This window comes from Amphiprion ocellaris, chromosome 1 (assembly GCF_022539595.1).
Source record: "Amphiprion ocellaris isolate individual 3 ecotype Okinawa chromosome 1, ASM2253959v1, whole genome shotgun sequence".
In the NCBI taxonomy this organism is placed as follows: domain Eukaryota; kingdom Metazoa; phylum Chordata; class Actinopteri; family Pomacentridae; genus Amphiprion; species Amphiprion ocellaris.
In genome coordinates this window covers 40,391,009-40,407,448 of record NC_072766.1, presented here as the reverse complement: position 1 = coordinate 40,407,448, position 16,440 = coordinate 40,391,009, and the positions used below count along the sequence as shown (strand labels likewise).

Sequence of the window (16,440 nt, the reverse complement as noted above, 5' to 3'; positions counted from 1 at the left end):
ATGGTTGTATGAAGGTTCTATACTAACATGTCTCACTAATCAATGGAGGAGTTTTTGGGTTTACTGCTGTGAACTCAAGGAATGCAATGACGAGTCTGAAGTTGTTTGAAAGAATGAGCGGTGACAATTCGAAATGTCTGAGCTGTAGAACGTTCTAAAGTTTTTTAGTTTTTTAGTTTTTTTCTTTCTCCAGTCGACGTTGTCTTCTATGGACTTCAAGGACCTGGAAGTCTCCAGTGCTGAATGTTCTCAGTGAGACTAGATTTAAAGACTGGAAGCTAAAAAGGAGAACATCCCCTGGAGAAAGTTCTAGAGTAATGGTAGGTATACTCTAGAACTTTCTACAGGAGATGCTCTCTTCTATGATTAAATTGCTAAAGTTTAATTTTAAAAAATGTGTTCTGCTACAGCAGTCTTTACTTAAGTAGTAACACCGGTAAATTTATTTGATTAAATGTTAAACTCCTGCATTTAAAATGAAATAAATGTGAAAGTAAAATGCACTAACAATTGAAATCTCCATTCTGACAAATGGTAGCTTTCACAGAGTTAAATTACAGGTTTTCAGAAACTCCACAAGACACTTTTGTTCAAAATCCTCTTTGCAGTTTGTGTCTCTTTGTGCTTTTTAAAGCCACTGATGTGCAAAGTTTCCTACTTTTAACAGACTCATTAACATGTGTGAGGAAAACAAGGGAATAACACCATGCATGTTGTGTTATTTTTTCATTTTTTTCCATGTAGTTAATTTGTTACACTGTGCAGTTTTATGAAATGACATCACACTTTAGTTTTTCATGAGTGGGAAGCAAAAGCAACCTGTGAAAAATTCTATTTCTTCAATAACCACCTGAAGCACCATTCACACGATGAAATATTACCAGAGTGATAATTATGTGACGTGTTAAAGCTATCATTATTTTTATTATTGTGACTGTACTTTTTGGTGCTTGCAGGCACAGGAAGTTTCGAGATCCCCGTTTTGTGTCTCTTGTGCCACGGAGAGCCCCGGATCCTGAAGGTAAACTTTATTTTGCTTTAAATAAATGGAAGAAGGCCTTTAAAATGTGTACAAGCTAACTTTGAACAGTGGCTAAAGCTGGAGAATCCATCTTATTTACACTACTGTTCAAAAGTTTGGGGTCACCCAGACAATTTCATGTTCTGCATGAAAATTCACAACGTTATTCATGTGCTAGCATAATTGCACAAAGGTTTTCTTATCGAGCCTTTCAACACCATTAGCTAACACAATGTAGCATTAGAATACAGGAGTGATGGTTGCTGGAAATGTTCCTCTATGCCCCTATGGAGATATTCCAGATTTAAGAGTTTAGATTCTGACACCTGGATGGATGTAAAACAGATTTTTGTTTGAGTTTTTGTTGTTTTATGTCCTTTTTTGTACTAATTTTGCATCTTTCTATCTTAATTTGGCATCTTTTTGTGGTAATTTTGCATTTTTTGAGGTGATTTTGCGTCCTTCTTTGATAATTTTGCATCTTTCTTTGGTAATTTTGCATCTTTTTGAGGTGATTTTGCATCTTTCTTTGGTAATTTTGCATCTGTTTGAGGTGATTTTGCATCTTTCTATGGTAATTTTGCATCTTTTTGAGGTGATTTTACATCTTTTTGTGGTAATTTTGCATCTTTTTGTGGTAAATTTGCATCTTTCTAAGGTAATTTTGCACCTTTTTGTGGTAATTTTGCATCTTTTTGTGGTAAATTTGCATCTTTCTAAGGTAAGTTTGCATCTTTTTTGTGGTAATTTTGCATCTTTTTGTGGTTTTTGTTCCAAAATGAGATAAAACGACACAAATGAGTCTGAGATTTATTGGTGCTAACATTTCCCAGAGCCTGATTTGATTGAGTTTTGCATTTCTAACTTGTTTCTGGAGACTTCAGGATTCATTTTTATTATTTCTGTCTTTCCTTGTGTGAAGCAGTTTGAGGTCCATTAAAAATCAACCATGCACAAAATCAACTGCTTTTCTTACAAAAATAAGGATATTTCTAAGTGACTCCAAACTTTTGAGCAGGCCTGCACACCGAGAAACAATTTTCTTTCAAAGCTAATCTCCAATCGTCAAAGTCACCGATTTATTTGCATAAGCGGAGCCATAACTGAGGAGATTACAGACTGTGGTTCTCACTGATCGATATAATTCTTTGTTGATGTTTAGCTGGGAAGTAAAAGGGAAACTTCTCGGCTAAATGCGAGCAGAGAATCCATCTGAACATGGTGTCTCCTTCCTGCAGAGGATGTACAAAGGAATCGGCAATTCGACTCCGTGGCTGATCCTGGCGGGCTCCGGAGGCGTGGCCGACATCCTGGTCACGCTGATGAACCGGGGCTGCTGGGATACGGACAGCGTCCACGAGCTGCTGCTGGACACCTTTCCAAACGCCCACCACAGCACAGACATCAGTAACTGGGTCAAGCTGGTGAGAGCGATGTGCACAGCATGGAGGCAGCACAGATATAAAAATTCCTTTCAAATAAAGTGAAGAGACCAGTATGGATAACTGAATTTTTATGCATAATTGGTGGCTTTTCATTTCAAATTATAATTAAATTAATACATTTGTGGTGTATTTGTTTTGAAATATACAATTGCAGCTCTGGGGGGAAAGTTAACTACCAGAAGTGTTGTTCTCTAATTAATTATTCTAGGGAAAAAAGTTATAATATGAAAGATAATGTAATTGGAGCAACCTTTTTTTAAAAAAATTATCAACTGAAAAAATGTGTCTTTGTGATTATGATAATTAAGCACACAAAAATTCTCCTAATTAATGTGGAAAGCATGTTTTTAAAAAATTAAAAAATAAAGAGTAACCAAATTTTAATAAAAATTTGCCAATTTAAAAATATGTTCCTAATTATGATAATTAAGCAGATAAGACAAATATTCTGTTAAATAATATGGAAAAAATATTTTTTAAAAACTGAAAAAATAAATACATAAAGAGAAACTAAATTTTAATAAAAAATTGTCAATTGAAAAATACATTTTCCTAATTATGATAATTAAGTCACATAAGACAACAATTCTGTTAAATAATGTGGATTTTTTTAAAATGAAAAATAAAGAGCAACCAAATTTTAATAAAAAATTACGATAATTAAGCACATAAGACAAAAAAAAAATCTGTTAAGCAATGTGGAATTTTTTTTTTTAAAATGTAGAAGTGATCAACTTAAAGATTTGTGTTTGTGCCACCAATCATTGTGTAATAAAAAAATATAATTAAAGACTAAAACATGAACAAAAACAAACAACAAAGCAACAGAAAACCTACTCGTGGCCGACATCCTGGTCACGCTGATGAACTGGGGCTGTTGAGATGTGGACAGCGTATCCCAGCAGCCCCAGTGAGCTGCTGCTGGACACCTTTCCAAACGTCCACCACAGCACACACATCAGTAACTGGGTCAATCTGGTGAGAGCGATGTGCACAGCATGGAGGCAGCACGTGCACAGATATGCACATCGCAGGGCTTTGCCAGAAAAATGGGGCACACTGGGAAAGATTGTGAGGGGAAGCTAGTATGGTATTTTTTCAGTGTTAGCTTAAAAAAAAAAATGTGTATGTGATGACCTAATTAAGGATGTGATGGAGGAGGGAAAGATACCAGTAATGAAACGTGTTTTTATCAAGCCGACATGCACAGTGAAGTTATTTTTATTATAGGAAGCACAACATTACTGATTAAAATTTGCACGTTTTGTCATCCTGCTAATCAGATCCAGAAGATACTCGACCACGGACACCTCCTCACCGTCCACGACCCTGAGCAGGAGAGCTCCGAGCTGGACACCGTCATCCTCAAGGCTTTAGTTAAGGGTAAAGTACTTCTTGTCAGAGATGTGTTCTAGAAACTTGCAATTTCCCGCCACCCCCAAGGTTGTACAATTACAGGTTCTCTAACCTGAAAGCCTCAATGAGGAAGAGCCTTGACATTTGGAGCAGTTTGTAGGTAGTGAACCTGTTGACATTTCATGTATGTGTTTATCAGCTTGTAAGAGCCAAAGTCAGGAAGCTCAGGACTTCTTAGATGAATTAAAGCTGGCCGTGGCCTGGAACAGAGTGGACATCGCCAAGAGTGACATCTTTAATGGAGACGTGGAGTGGAAGGTGAGTGAAATCTGCTGTAATATGATTAGAGGTTTGTCAAAGTCTAGTTAAAAAACCTGACAATCATGTCAGCAGTTCACTCTAACACTTAATTAGCTGCATAGCTGGAAGGTAAAAACTCAGATTTACTTATGACGACAAACCTGTGAAGCTGCAAACAATATTTGGTGACCTAATAGTGTTGCATCAGCTTCATATGAAACGTAATTTAAAGACAGATTCATGCATTAGTTGATTTAAAGGCAAATTCAAGTGGTAGTACCTTAGTGAAAGCCTGCTAACAGGCTGCTAGCATTTGCTAATTAATATACATTTATCAATTAATGTTAACCTCAGGGCTCTAGGTGTAGGATTTATCCTCAGTGGGTATCTGCATAAAACTTCACTGGCATCAACACAGTAGTCATCCTGCAGCTACTGTGGCTGTAAATCTGTTTCAACATTTGTATTCAGTGAGTTTGAAAGGGACTTATTGACCTGTCATGACTCAGTAGGCGGCATAAAAACAAGAGTTACAAGCCAGAGTGCATGCAATAGTACTAAAGAACAGAGTTCTATTTATATACTGCACTTTAACTTTTTGTGTTTTTTTTTTTTTATTGTAAATACCAGCAATTTTGCTCCTCAGCGGATTAGATTCCTTTTTTAATGTGCAAGCTACTGGATACTTTCCTATATGAATTTCCTATAGAGAATAAATAAAGTAAGTATGTATATATCTATCTATGCTACCTAGCTAGCTTTCTATGCAAGTGTAGCACCCCAGCACCCGTAATTTAAGACTACGACGACTTTCTAGAAGTAGTGGTAATTTAGGATACTGGGGTGTTTGGGTTCATACTACTGAAGGTAGCTACCCTAAGGTTTACCTGATGTGGAGTAGACTTACCTTGCTTACAAGACTTCAAACCTTTAGGTCTAGCCACAGTTCCTACATGCTAATTGGAGTAACTGACCCCCAACAACTTGGTTATAGTTGAGTGAAATAAAAATACTTCAATTCAATGTTTTAAATAAAATAGCAAAAAATATATATCTCCTTCCATTTGATAATTTTTAAACACAAAATAACTCAAAATAATACCTTTCAAACTGAATACCTTCCCTTGAAATTAAATTAATAACTAACACAAAACATCTCCCTTTAAATATTTAAGTTTACCTCAAACAAGCTCAGAAAGGAACACCTTCAAATGCGTCACTGAAATGTTCTTATATGTGACAACAAACAACGCGTACTAAATACCAAATATTGTTCATTAAGTTGTGGATCCACACATACACTGACACACTCACACCAACCCCAAACGTTGCAGTCCTGTGTGTCGATCTCCAGCTGTTCGCCGTAGTCCAGGTGCAGAGTAGAAAACCCACGATGATCACAGGAAGCAGTCCACGAAATCCCTGCAGCGGTGTTGATCTCCGGTCAGCAAACTCACAGTTAGCAGTTAGCAGAACCCACGGCGTAGCGTTCACAGCTCGGTGTCTGAAAAGTCAGCAGCCAGCCGACGAATAATCCAATGTATCAGGAAAAGAAACGGTCAGAGGAACGGCAGGTAACTCCTCATCCAGGTAACTCCTCATCTAGAAGCACCTCCGCCTGTCAAGTTCAAAGTCCACTCAGCCCGCGACGAGGCTCGCCTGCGGTAGCTTAGCCGTTAGCTTTAGCGGTTAGCTTGAACACGCTCACACAGAATCTCCGTTTTTTTCTCACTCAGACAAAAAACAACATCTGTGCCTCTGCAGTCGTTAACTACACACTGTTAACAAGGCAAAACATAAGATGTACTGAGTAAATCCAGTCAATAGAAACTTGGCTTCTTAAAACCTGGTTCAGCTTCCAGAGCACCTCTCTGTTCATCCTTCTGCTCTGCTCTCTCAATGTACATCTCACGTTTCTTCCTCCCGCCCCCCAACATTCTCTTCCTCACTCCCGACCAATCCCCACACAGAAAAAACAACTTGACCTTTAACCCTTGACCAATAAACAGTTAACTGCAAATAAAAGGAGTAGTATGTTTTTTCATCTTCTCATCCACTAAATGTAATTAGGTAGATCACCCCCCCCACACACATTCTTTCCTATACAGTTTATTTCAACGATGTAAATTACCATTGAGTTTACAGAAAATTAACCTGAATTAACTATTTTAATGTTTTAGTTAACTCAATTACTTTTAGATTAACAAGTTTTTACATAAAACCTAATAACTTTTTAAGGCCATTAATATAATTAAGTGCCCTATTCTCAACGGGGCTACACTAGCTAGCTAGCTTTCTATGCTAGCTATCTAGATATCTGTGCTATCTATGCTATCTGTCTATGCTATCTATCTAGTTATCTGTGCTATCCATCTATGCTATATGTCTGGCTACCTATGTATACTATCTGTGCTATCTAACTAGCTAGCTATCCAGTTATCTATGCTAACTAGCTTTCTGTGCTATCTGTGTAGCTATCTGTGCTATCTATCTGTGCTATCTATCTAGCTATCTAGCCATGCAGCTCTCTATCCAGTTATCTATGCTATCTAGCTTTCTATCTTTCTGTGCTATCTATCTATCTGTGCTATCCATCTATGCTATCTGTCTGGCTACCTATCTATACTATCTAGCTAGCTAGCTAGTTAGCCATCTATGCTAACTGGCTTTCTAGCTTTCTGTGCTATCTGTGCAGGACTGAAAGATTCAGAAAATCTTTCTTGCCATCAGAAATCAGACTATTTAATTCAAAAGTAAACAGATGAGACCAGACAATTGAATTTCCCTTCGAGGATTAATAAAGTCATTGTATTGTACTGTATTGTATTGTGTAGCTATCTGTGCTATATATCTATGCTATCTAGCTAGCTATCCAGTTATCTATGCTAACTAGCTTTCTGTGCTATCTGTGTCGCTATCTGTGCTATATACCTATGCTATCTATGCTATCTACCTATCTAGCTAGCTATCCAGTTATCTATGCTAACTAGCTTTCTAGCTTTCTGTGCTATCTGTGTTGCTATCTGTGCTATCTATCCATGCTATCTATATATGCTATCTATCTGTGTAGCTCTCTATCCAGTTATCTATGCTATCTAGCTCCGTAGCTTTCTGTGCCATCTATCTAGCTATCCATCTATGCAATCGATCTAGCTACCTGTCTAGACTATCTGTGCTATCTAACTAGCTAGCTACCAGTTATCTGTGCTAGCTACACTATCCATCTATGCTGTCTATGTAGCTCTCTGTGCTATGTATTCTTATTGCAGTCATCCTGCAGCTGCTGTGGCTGTAAATCTGTTTCAACATTTGTATTCAGTGAGTATGAAAAGGGCTTATTGACCTGTCATGACTCAGTAGGCGGCATAAAAACAAGAGTTACAAGCCAGAATGCATGCAATAGTACTAAAGAACAGAATTCCTTTAATATGCTTTCTTTTTTTTTATTGTAAATACCAGCAATTTTTGCACCTTTTTTCTTTGACCAGCACAATTGCATTAGTTTCCTATGTGAGCTACTGGATACCTTGAAATAAACTTTCTATCTAATCTAATCTCTCTATCTCTGAAAATTAGAAAGATAATTTAGCTGCTATGATCCTTGCAGGCGTGTGACCTTGAAGAGGTGATGATGGACGCTTTGATCAACGACAAACCGGACTTTGTGCGTCTCTTCGTGGACAACGGCGTGAACCTGGGCGAGTTCCTCACCTATGGCCGCCTTCAGGAGCTGTACTGGTCGGTGTCGGAGAAGAGCCTCCTCCACAACCTCCTCCTCAAGAAGTACGAGGAGAAGCAGCTTCTTCTCGGAGCCGCCAGGACTCCAGGTCCACCGGGTCACCATCCTCCCGAGACGGGGGACCGAAAACCCCGATTCACCCTCTACGAAGTCGCCAAAGTGCTGAAAGACTTCCTCCACGACTCCTGCAAAGGCTTCTACCAGAAGGTTCCTACAGTGAGTGACAGATGTTGCCTCAAATGCTCCTTTAAATCTTAAATACTGCTCTGAACAAGACGAGTTCCATCTTGTGTTGTTTCTCACTGTCACTCTCGTTCCTTTTGTCTCTGCACTTTAAAATGAAGAAACGTCTGTTTGTGACCCTGGCTTGTCACAGTCTTAGAAGCTGACTATGTGTTGTGAACACAGAGCATCTTTCTTTTCTCTGACTGTTAAGTTTGAAATACTTAAAGGCCTTAAAGATACAGTGAAGTGACAAGACTTCATGGTGATCTCACTTTCTGGTACACAGTGAATCCTTAATGGTGACTTTAATGGCACTGGATCCTGCACTAGTCAGAGTAAGACATAAAATCTAAGCAATAAAGCCACATTTTTTAGGTAACGCCGCCCTTCTGTCTGTCCGATCATGTCCTCATTTCTCCCCGTAATTGCAGAAAGTAAAAGATAGATTATTATGAGAAAACAAACCTGCTGTTCCATCCTAAGAAATTAGATTACACGTAGCACAGTGTGTTTTCTTTGTATCATGTGGTGCAGCTGGAAAAAAAGCGATCATCCTGACAATCAAATTGCTTTTGGCTGAAGGTCTGCTCGGCTGCATATTCCGTCTGATGGACAGACAATCACAAAAACGGCCTCCTTGGCAGAGAAAGTAATTGGTTTTGCAGTAACGACCGCCATAAATTTTGTGACTCATGTAAGGTTTGCATGTTCTCTAGACTAGTGTGCAACAACCCCAATTACCTACACATGTCTAATACAAAATATGAACACAGCATGCAGATGGTCTTTTCTGACTCAGAGAATAGAGAGAAAAAGATTAAACTGAGATCTATGGATAGATGGATGGAGGGTTTTAAATTAAACCGTTTACCAAAGCCAGATAAAAACAGTCACAATGGTCTGATTTTAAACTTTCCAACTGTCTTTAGGCTATTCGTCTGTGACATGCTCTTCATTTTTTTCAGGAATATTAACTGAATCCAAACATAAAACCATGGTATTTCATTAAAGTCACATTATTCTAAATGTCTCAATTAAAAAAATTGCCAAAAAACAAAATAAATAAATGAAATTCTGCTGTAAACAACAGTCATGTAACAAAAATCCGTGTTAATTTCAGCTGAACTGCAGGCTGTGTTTATACAGATCAAATAGGAGACAAGGATGGAAACAAAATGAAAATGTAAGTAGTGAAATATTTCCAGTACTTTAACTGATACTTTATTCTTGGGGGGAATCCAAAGTATCTTGTAGCTCATACATGTTGCATTTTTTTTAAAAAATAGCATGCAAAATAATGTGCTGGTATGAAATTTAGTCAATTGTACATGAAAGATTTTAAAGCTGTTCAACTGGTGACAAATTCTGAACCGCTGAGTTAATGTACAAACGAATCACTATCATCAGACAGCGTGACCAGAGCACAGACGCTAGAAAGTCTTGTTAAAATGCAGATTTATTCAAATGTCAGGATGACTTCTTACATTTTCAATTTGATGAAAACAAATTGAAAACGTACTTTTACTGGTATGTTATTCTTGGGGGAAATTCAATTTAAATATGGCAGCTCATACACGTTATACTTAAGAAAAATAAGGAAAGTAATGTGAAAATTGTGCACAAAATGTTGCATACTGATAGTATGACCAGTGCACAGACACTAAAAAGTCTCATTAAAATGCAGATTTATTCAAATGACAAAATGTGTTCTTACATTTTCAATTTGATGGAACCAAATTGAAAAGAAGTCAAATATTTATATTTTTACTGATATGTTACTCTTGCGCTGAATTCAAGAAACCCAGTAACTCACACATATTGCATTTAAGAAAAATAAGGAAAATAATGCGCAAATAATTGTGCTGGTAGAAGAAATTCAGTCAATTGTGCACAAAAGTTTTATAACTCAACCATTAAGTAAATATACAACCGAACCACAATGATCAGATAGGCGTTACCACCGCACAGGCACTAGAAAGTTTCGTTAAAATGAATATTTATTCAAATGACAGGATGCATTCTTACATTTTTAATTTGATGGAAAGAAATTGAAAATCCAAGAAGTAAAATATTGGACAGTATTTTTACTGCTACTTTATTCTGAGGGAAAATTCAAGGTGTCTAGTAGCTCATACATGTTATATTTAGGAAAAATAATATGCAACATGTGCTAGTAGAGGAAATTTAGCCAATTGTGCACAAATGTTTTTTGACTTGTTCAACTCGTGACAAATTCTGAGTTAATATACCAGCTAATCAAGGGAGAATAACCGGATAACATTACCAGTACATTTGAAAGTCTCATTAAAATGGAGATTTCTTGAAATGACACGATGCATTCTTACATTTTCAATTTGATAGAAACAAATTGAAAACATGTTTTGACAATATGTTTTACTTATGCTTTATTCTTGGGGAAATTCAAGGTGTATAGTAGCTCATACATGTTAAAATTAAGAAAAATAAGGAAAATAATGTGCAAAATAATGTAAAATCGTGCAGGTAGAAGAACTTTGGTCGATTGTGCCCAAAATGTTTCAACTGGTGATGAATTAATGTACCAGCTAATCACGATGATCACATAGTGTTACCAGACACTAGAAAGTCTCATTAGAATGCAGATTTATTCAAATGACAGGATGCATTTTTACATTTTCAATTTGATACAAACATATTTTTACTGATACATTATTCTTGGGGAAATTTAAGGTGTCTAGTAGCTCACACTTGTTGCATTTAAGAAAAAAAAGTTAAATAATGTGTAAATGGTGCTGGTAGAAGTTATTTAGCCAATTGTGCATCGAAGGTTTTAGAGCTGTTAAACTGGTGACAAGTTCTGAACCTCTGAGTTAATGTACAAACTAATCACTATGATCAGACAGTGTGACAGAGACACTAGAAATTCTTGTTAAAATGCAGATTTATTCAAATGACACGATGCCACAGATGACAAGAAAAAGACAAGAACTGGCTGTTTGCATGCTGGATGTTGGCATTTCAGTGAAATGTCCGCATCTCCACCGGTTTTCTAATAATTTCCACCAACTTTGCCAATCACACGGCATCTTCTTCTGGAAAAGACGTGGTGGAGCAACGAATGCTTACACTCCCCTGTGGTAGAATAAGAGTTTTTGTTCAGTATACATTCAGTGTACTATCTGTGTCCTACAGGAGAAGCCAGCAAAGGGTCGATTGTTCCACAACCACAAGAACTTGGCAGAGTTAGAGGAGCGCTGTGAACATCCGTGGAGAGATTTGTTCCTCTGGGCCGTCCTTCAGAACCGACAGCAGATGGCCAACTACTTCTGGGCCATGGTCAGTCATGTCAGCTTCTTTAGTTGGTCCAGCTTGTACACTCCCACAGCATCGTGCGGTTCAATCAGCAACAATCTACATGCGCCTGGGAATTGGAAAAAAATGAAACCGAACTGGAAAGAGCTGAATTACATGATGTGATAGTTTGTATTCTGGATTCGGTGCGAGTACAGGCCAGTCCTGCCACATGAAAATGTCACTCCAGATAAAAGAGCCCAGCAAACGGCATATTTATCAAGAACCGAGGTGAACTATCTTATCTCCAAGTACATTATTCAAATGAAGGTCATGCTACTCGCCGAGGCAGTGAGGCAGTCCAGCTGTAAAGTCCTGAGGAAGTTAATGAGAAATGTACCCTGAGATGAGGATTCCTGCACTAGGGATAGTTTAAAATGACACCAATCAGTGATAATTGCTCTTTGTTTTCAACATCTTTTCAAGGCACCTTTTTCAGTTTTTTTTAAAATTTTTTTTAATCACCCTTTCCTGAACTAAGGCAGCCAATTACTGCAATCTCTCGAGCGGCCACCTTCCTTCTCCTGCGTCTTATTTCAAACATTATCTGAAATTATGGTAATTGCATTCAGTGTGTGTGCAAATTGTTTTAGCGCTCTGACTCCGGCCCGGGTATCTGGATTCATAATTTGATTGTTTGAAGTGTCTCTCGCGTCGAAGCACTCGTCACAAATGATCTTCGCAGGCTAGCTGATGCTAGCAGAATCCCCCGACTGTATATGAAAGATGGAGAGATCTCACATACTTGATATGTACATATATATACAGAGAGATCCAGGAGTGACATTATACAGAGTGATGGATACAAATCACCAATGATTGAAATAAGAGAGGTCTGCAGAGAGGGAAGCTTCACATGGAGAGCTTTGTGCATCAGTATGCTGCTCTACAAATACATTCATCATGTTAATGCAATAAATGTCTGTGATATCAGGTATAGAGCCAATAACTAGACCTCATCTCCTGGCTGTAGGACATAACAGTGTCATATAATCAGCATAATGTGGTATAATCATATACTAGAACTAAATAAAAGACTATATTAGATATATTTAGCGCCTGTGAACTCAGTTTCTCCTTCATTCTCCAAGACGAAAACGCAAAACTTTTGGAAACATAGATATTTGAATTCAGTTCTGACCAATGCAAAGAATACAACAGTTATTAAAACTATCAAAGGAAGTAAAGTAACCAAAGGATCGAGATTATTCAAACCTCATGCAGCACAGAATGTAACCCAAAGTAAATGTGATAAATTATCTCAGATTGTTTTTATAAGGTATTGAAATGAACTGAATATGGAGTCTGGGAGGAATAATGGCAAAACCCCTTGTAGACCTAAATTAACTGGTAAATGAGACTGGAATCACAAACGCCAAAGAGGGATGAGAAGTTTTTTCCACCATGATGGTAAAAACCAGCATCACCGAAATGCATAATATTAGTTTATACCCTGCTAACAAACTGAAATTGTCCGATAGGTGTTTTATTTGACAGGAAACTTTTTAGTGTTTATTGCAGGATATTTGTGTGTAAAAATGACAATGTCTATAAGTGCCTTTGAATATTATTAAAATACAAAAATTCAGGCTTAATATTGAAAAAAAAAAGTGCCATTATTGCTTGGGTTTTATTATACAGTTTTGTGTATAAAAAATGCAAAAAATGTCAAAATAGTTTTGTAAAACAGTATTTTGGTTTTAAATTGCATTATTCTACTGTTGATTTTAGATTTCATCAAGTTACATGTAACTTTACATAAGAATATTTTATGTTTGACAGATCTTTAATGTTAAATATTTACCTATAAAATTATGGACTTACTTTTGAGAAAAAAATAAAAATAATCAAAACCACCAACACAAACATGAAATACAACAGGACAAATACATATTAAATAAACTGTATACTGTATGTGGGTAGATCTGTAAATTAAATGGTCAAATCAAATGCTTAACTTAAAAAAAAAATGCAGGCAAACTTGCAGGGAAAATGGATCTATTGGATATGCATAGATGTCAAAATGGTGTTACCTATAAATATGGTTGACTAGTACTAGAATGACAATAATGACACTTAATATTTTGGTAGTTTATTTTATCCTTTATGTAAAAAAAATGTCAAAATGGTGTTGTAAAACTACTATTTCCATGTCAGCTGAATATTCATTTTGGATCTTATCAAGCGTAATATGAGTAACTTCACAAAAAAATCTTGTATATTAAACAAATCTTTAATGGCTAAGTATGCCTGCCTTTAATATTAGTTGATTTATGTTTGGAAAAAATAGTAAAAAACCCATTATTAAAGAAACAGTGATGATTATGAGTACAAAAACTGTTAATCATGTCATATGAAGCATAGTTTGTACACATAACTTTATGTAGAAATCTTGTATGTTTGACAGATCTTTAATGTTAACTGTCCACTTGTAAAGGTAATAGAGAAATGTAAAACTATGATCATTAAACATGAAATCAGACAAAGCAATATGCTAACCACATAATAAATTAAAGGTATATAGTCAAGTGGCATTAGTCATTTATTATATCATTTATGTAAAAAAACAAGTCAAAATAGTGTTGTAAAACTAGTATTTCAGTTTCAAATTGCAAGAGTCGAATGTTAATTTTAGATTTTATCAAGTGTAATATGAGTTTTTGCATCTAACTTTACATTAAAATCTTGTATATTTAACAGATTTTTAAAGGTAAAGTATGGCTCCCTTTAATATTAACGGATTTATGTTTGAAAAATAAAGTCAAACCCCCATTATTTAAACATATAGTAATGATTGTAATTACAAAATAAACAATTAAATGTAGTTTTTCTATGCAACATTACATAAAAATCTTGTGTTTTTCTGATATCTGTTTTAAGTTATTTTACACTAGATGTGCAGCTTCATAGTGTATTTGTATGTGAATAGAAAAAAATCTGTAAAATCAGCATATATACATATATATGTTTTTGCACGTTTCTTACTGTACCTGTGAAGCTAATTGCTGTCTGATTATGTGAATGCATAATCAGATGTTTGCTTCCTTATTTTGTTGTACACTGTGCAAAAGATATATGATCTATACTGTCAACACCTGGCCTTCAGAAACTTTCAGGGAAGAAATATGTCTCCTGCAGCCTGATGCTCACAGTGGAGACATTTAGATGCAAAAGATGCAGCTCTCTAAAATTCTGAGCTAGATCCCTCTTTCAGACCCATTTCTTGGCTACAGCTTTCTTTTAATCCTTCAGGGCCCCGAGGCGGTTGCGGCAGCGCTGGCGGGTTGTAAGATTCTCAAAGAGATGGCACGACTGGAATCTGAGGCCGAGTCTGCACGCAGCATGAAGGAGGCCAAGTATGAGCAGTTCGCCCTTGGTGAGTACATAAACCGTTGGATGGCGAGAGCCGCCGACGAGGACCGCAGAAAGTAAAGGTCAAACATAACAAGAGGTGCATCCGCTAATCTCCAATCAGCTCTTTCTCAAGCAGATCCCACTGGATGGGAATAAAATGTGAGCGTAAGAATTGTTGGCCAAGCAGCTGACTCCGTGCAACCTACTGTTCTTATTGTGGCAGATGTCTTTGGAGAGTGTTACTCCAACAGCGAGGACAGGGCTTATGCTTTGTTAGTGAGGAGAACACACTGCTGGAGCAAATCTACGGTCCTTAACTTGGCAACCGAAGCAGATGCCAAATCCTTCTTTGCCCACGACGGAGTTCAGGTAACAAGGAGACGTGTCCATATGCTCGCTTTGGCTCCGATTCATCTGATTATCTCAGACGTTTAACTTGGAGCGGCCGCATTAAACGCACTGCGAATTCCACAAAGAGATATTATTTCTGCCGCCTACTTCACTGAACCACCATGTCGCCCCGCGGTTATTAAAAAGTACACCATTAGACTCCATTCAGTGCACAGTTCTACTGAAATATCTGCGACAGAACAGACGTCCTTGTCATTACAAAGTCATCGCTGAGAGTTAATTAGTATTCAGTGTCAGCGGGGACAGTTAGCACACAGCGGAGTAATATTTTATTTAAAGCACATATTTTGAATAATGCGCCTTGTGTTTAAAAAATGGGGAATTGGTAATTAGGATTCAGTACATGTGTAATGTGGATTTCACTAACAGGCCTCTGATTAAGCATCAGGTTTCATTTCATGTAAGAAATCTCTTCCCAGACTGCAGTCAAAACAGAAAAACACGGCCACATGTCATGTAAAATAAGATTTCTTTTCTGTTATCTCACTGAGGCAACTCCTCATGTGTTGCTCCCATCAGTGTGGCCTGAAGACTGTAAGGCAGAAATATTCTAAGGCCTCTGGTGTCCCCTTGTGGTGAACATCATTCACATGTTAAGTTAGTTTGCTGGTGTTATCAAACTCTGGTCTGGAAAATGATGCAAAGCTACATTTTTACTGCAGGCTCTGCTCACAAAGATCTGGTGGGGAGCCATGACGACGGACACAGCCATCTCCAAACTGGTGGTGTCCTTCTTCTGTCCACCACTGATCTGGACCAACCTCATAAAGTTCAGGTGATCTGATAAAATGTGCCCAAAAGAACAATCCCTATTTACTTTCAAAATATTAATATTGTATCAAAAGTTCTTGATTCAACAGTAATTTTTTGGTCAAAAATGTTGATTTTTGGTTAGTTAGTACACAGGATGTATGATAACTTATAAGATGTTTAAATCATAATGGACTACAACTTCATTCTTGTTAAACTAAATATCAAATCTTATACCACGTCCACCAGGGAAGGTGCTATTTTGATGATCATTTTGAGAAATACAGGTTTGTTTTTTGTGCATTTTGATTAACGTACTCGCAAACTTTGATGTTGCTCTTATTTTAACTGCAGAAAAATATGAAATCATACATACAGACATTTTAACGTTTTTTCTTTGATTTCTGCCAATTAATTTAGAATTGTGCAACCTCCGAGAAAACCTACAACTTCGCCATAAATGTTATTGTACATAACATGTAGGATGCTTAGCCTACTCTAAGAATTCA

General features: G+C 37.0%; 1 protein-coding gene across 1 annotated transcript in view; it reads left to right on the top strand.

The window, feature by feature from the left end:
* trpm5 (transient receptor potential cation channel, subfamily M, member 5) overlaps positions 1-16,440 on the top strand; it is a 47,518-nt gene that overhangs the window by 16,868 nt on the left and 14,210 nt on the right. Inside the window, exons 7-15 of the mRNA XM_055010667.1 lie at positions 957-1,021; positions 2,260-2,445; positions 3,750-3,849; positions 4,022-4,140; positions 7,730-8,077; positions 11,258-11,401; positions 14,669-14,792; positions 14,994-15,139; positions 15,844-15,956. Coding sequence (XP_054866642.1) covers positions 957-1,021; positions 2,260-2,445; positions 3,750-3,849; positions 4,022-4,140; positions 7,730-8,077; positions 11,258-11,401; positions 14,669-14,792; positions 14,994-15,139; positions 15,844-15,956 — 1,345 coding nt within the window. The remainder of the gene's footprint in view (positions 1-956; positions 1,022-2,259; positions 2,446-3,749; positions 3,850-4,021; positions 4,141-7,729; positions 8,078-11,257; positions 11,402-14,668; positions 14,793-14,993; positions 15,140-15,843; positions 15,957-16,440) is intronic.